General features: G+C 33.1%; 1 protein-coding gene across 1 annotated transcript; it reads left to right on the top strand.

The window, feature by feature from the left end:
- Window positions 1-647: 647 nt before the first annotated feature.
- Window positions 648-3,212, top strand: LOC112466161 (the record flags this gene model as incomplete). The annotated part of the gene is made up of 4 exons (XM_025034094.1): window positions 648-708; window positions 1,919-2,181; window positions 2,628-2,739; window positions 2,912-3,212. Coding segments are annotated over exons 1-4 (737 nt in total), but the record flags the coding sequence as incomplete, so codon positions are not given.
- Window positions 3,213-3,818: the final 606 nt, after the last annotated feature.

Below are 3,818 nucleotides of genomic sequence, written 5' to 3'. Positions count from 1 at the left end.
ATCTGAACCATGCATGCTTCTAACGACATCAAATTTATATATTTTTTAAAAAAGTATAAATAATTTTCTATTTTAGATAAATTGTTTAATATTTAATTTAGATGTATTTTGTACATAGAAGCTTAGAAAACGGACAATATTTAGTAAATATAAATCTTAAGTATAGTAGTAAAAAACATTTTGAGTTCAACACGTGTATCGAAAGGCTGTAGGTACTATTCCATAACCGATTGCGAATTGTTCCGCCTTTAACCGCGCGATGTAACGTTAGGTAATCAGCTGCACAACACGCGTTTTCTCTCTTGTAACGTTAGCGCACGAAGAAACTGGTCCAAATGTTGAAGCAGCAGGAAAGAAAGAGAGCTTCTCACGATATTTCTCGCTCCCACTCGAATACCATACGACGCCCTTCTCCCTGATGTTTTCGCCGATGAAATTACGTAAAATCTCCACCAAAATTTCACGACTCGGAAGCAGTACGCTAACCCTCCTCTCAGATGTATCGCAAACAGTGAAAGTGCGTGGTACGCGCTCCTCCACGTAATACTACAAGTGAATCGCCTATCGTTCGATAAGTATCAAGGTGTTTTTATTTTGCGTACTTCAGATTTATCGAACGGAGAAAGAGTGAAAGAGAAAACGAAGAGATGCAGCTAAGGGCTTTTTTGCTTGCGCTACTGTTGCGCGCTACAGTTGCTGCCGATTTCGGTAAGTAATTCTCGGTGACTTCAACGACCGCACGTGCAGTGAACTCCGACGCCGCGGCCGCGCCGGTCATTTCAATGCTCGGTGTTCTCTCGGTATAAGAAAAGCGCAGCATTCACAGTGAAGTCAACAGATTCGTAACGGTCCAACAGAATTCGCAAGATGTTTGATATGACGCACTCTGAAAATTTTCTCTTTAAATTTCTCTCGACAATCAAAATTTTTATTATACTTATATACATCACATATCAAGTTAAGAATTGATTAATCAAATATTTTCAAAAGGAGTGGCGGGCAAAGTTATTGATATAAAATATTACGAAATATATTACTTTCACTAAAGAGTTAAAGGTTAATTACACTATTTGAACCATATAAATACGCACTCAAAATAATACATGAAATCAAATTATATTGTATATTTCATTATTGTATATTTCGATGATACATAAAATTTAGAGATTGCAAATTTTGACTTTAATGCTAATCTTTAAAGAAATGAATATGTTAGACGGAAATAGTAAATTACAAAAATTTTCCAATGTTTTTGAATCTTTAAAGAAGAAGAGGAATAAGAAAAGAAAATCTCTTTCTTCCCTTTGTAAATTCATGCTTATTATAAACTATAAAAAGATCGTGACGCGTATATCATTGCGTTTTTGTTTTGAACAATGACAAAGTAATTAAAATAATATAATTTAATGACTATTTAGAGTGAAATATGCAAAAATACACCTTCTAGCAAAAATGGACATGCAATCTATTTGTTGATATATTACATACTGTATTATCTCCCATTTTGTAATAGAATGCGAAGTACATGAGTGAGATGTTCTTAAGGAATGCATGGTACTATCAAAACCGGAATACCTGGAAGTGAAAGTTATATTATGTGCGATTACGTGTGTGCATTCAATGTTAATACGTAATATATTAACATTCAATGTTAAAACGTATTTTGACAATAATTCTTAAACATCACACATATCTACTAATTTAATTCAGCTGTTATAAATGGCGGTCATAAATAGCTTGAGTTTTATATAATTTTCTATTTTGTTTTAATTAGAGTAAAATTGTATAAAAAAATATATCGAGAGAGATATTAACTTTAACATATTGTAATTATTCGTCACAGATACTCCTTGCTCAATCTTTTTTCATAATGTATATTTAAGATAGATTATTATTAATTATGTGTTGTTGTTTTTAGAGGACAACTTTAAGAATTGTTACCCCAACGTACCAGGTTTTGACGTCTGCGTGCGAGAGGGATTAAATAAGTTAAATCCTTACTTCAAAACTGGTTTACCAAAATACAATGTGCTTCCATTTGATCCCTTCTTTGCCAGAGAGATAACGGCTGTAAGAGGAGTACCGAATTTCGGTTTTACTTTAACCCTTCGAAATGTCACCGAGACTGGATGGTCTAACAGCAAAGTGACAAAATTTGTTTCCGATCTGAGAAATTACAAGGTACATGCACTGTCCGTCGATATAATTATACGTTAGATATTCAATTAACGTAACATTGTGTACTTATTTTACATTCGTGCATTATGTACGTAATTTTATGTCGTCGGAGAATCTGTCACTTAAGCCCATTCTACAATAGCCGTAAAAGTATACGTTAAGACGTAAGCAGTAAGCTATTGACTAATGGGATTTTTACAATCCAAGAATGATCGACTGTAGTTGGTCAATTTTTACTGCTTACGTCTTAACGCATACTTTTACGGCTATCGTAGAATGAACTTTATATATAGCACATATACCTTATATTAAACATAAAAATATATTAATGGCATATATTAATTGCATATTATCTTCTGTATATGACATTTAACTTTTATTATGGAAAATGTAAGTGGAAGTAATATGATGGGTGACGAAATAACTAAACAAAACATTGCATCAATTAGGTTGTGTACACGCAAAGTTTCCCAGAGAAAAGGCTGACGGGTAATTACGAATTTAAAGGAAAATTCTTCAGCTCCGCTATAACCACTAGAGGAAAATTCACGCTCGCTTTGTGTAAGTGCTATTAGCAAATTCGCATTCGATTACTTTTATTGTAAATCTGGTGTACAATGTAAGAAAATACGATATTTTGCCACTGATGTTGTAGATATTAATATGGCTTTAGTGAAAAAAAAAGCAGAAATATTAAAGCGTTTATTTGCTTTACAATTTTTCCTTATTGTAGATGATCTCATACAAACGACTACTGTGACCAAGTTGCCGGGACAGAAATTGCGGTCTCAAATGGACGTCCAATCAATCAACAACTTAGAACTTCACATTACAAATCTTCTATTTGGCAAGCGATTCTTAGAGAGTATCCTCGATAAAATAATTAATTATACATGGCAGCCGGGTTTCGTACTGACGAGGGGCCTAATTAACGAATTGGTTTCGACCGCTTTCACAGAGATCTTCGATAACGCCTTCCGTAATTTTCCGTTTGAGCAGATTTTTAAATCAAAGCCGTCCCTCAATTACCTTCCGTAATTTTTCCTTTGAGTAGATTTTTAAATCAAAGCCATTCGCAAATTAAATTGATTATAACTTTAAAGTAAGCTGCAATTCAATCGATAAAGTTAAATCAATTTCTCAATCAGTAAACAAATGAACAAAGGCCGGTTGTTCCAACCTGTTGGTAAACTAACTAACAGTTAAATCGTATATATGTCTTTGTTTTTCCTTTAAATTAGACAAAGATAGACATATGATTTGACTATTATTTAGCTTACCAACAGGTTGGAACAATCGGCCCTAAGAAGTGTACTCGTCAGTTTGTAAGCAATGTGTCTATCAAACTATTACAAGAGAATGAAATTTATCCAGAATAAATTTCACGCTACTCTTGTTGTCTTGTTATACGTTTACTTAATCATTTTCATCATTGTGTATGAATTGTACGTGAATTAGCACGTAAGATATATGTGTGGCATATTACGTTAAGTAAATATATACTTTCCCCTTTTTTACGATCTATCCGCACCTGTGTATTTTATTACATGTTACATTACGAGTAATTTATCAAGTCATTTAACCTGAATTAATGCCTCTTATTAATTTAATATATTATGTTCCCTGCATGCTGTCATGTA

Source organism: Temnothorax curvispinosus, unplaced genomic scaffold (genome assembly GCF_003070985.1).
Source record: "Temnothorax curvispinosus isolate PA1 unplaced genomic scaffold, ASM307098v1 QBEX01015953.1, whole genome shotgun sequence".
Classification (NCBI taxonomy): Eukaryota; Metazoa; Arthropoda; class Insecta; order Hymenoptera; family Formicidae; genus Temnothorax; species Temnothorax curvispinosus.
Note: the sequence above shows the minus strand (reverse complement) of the source record. Positions and strands in the feature narration are given on the sequence as shown.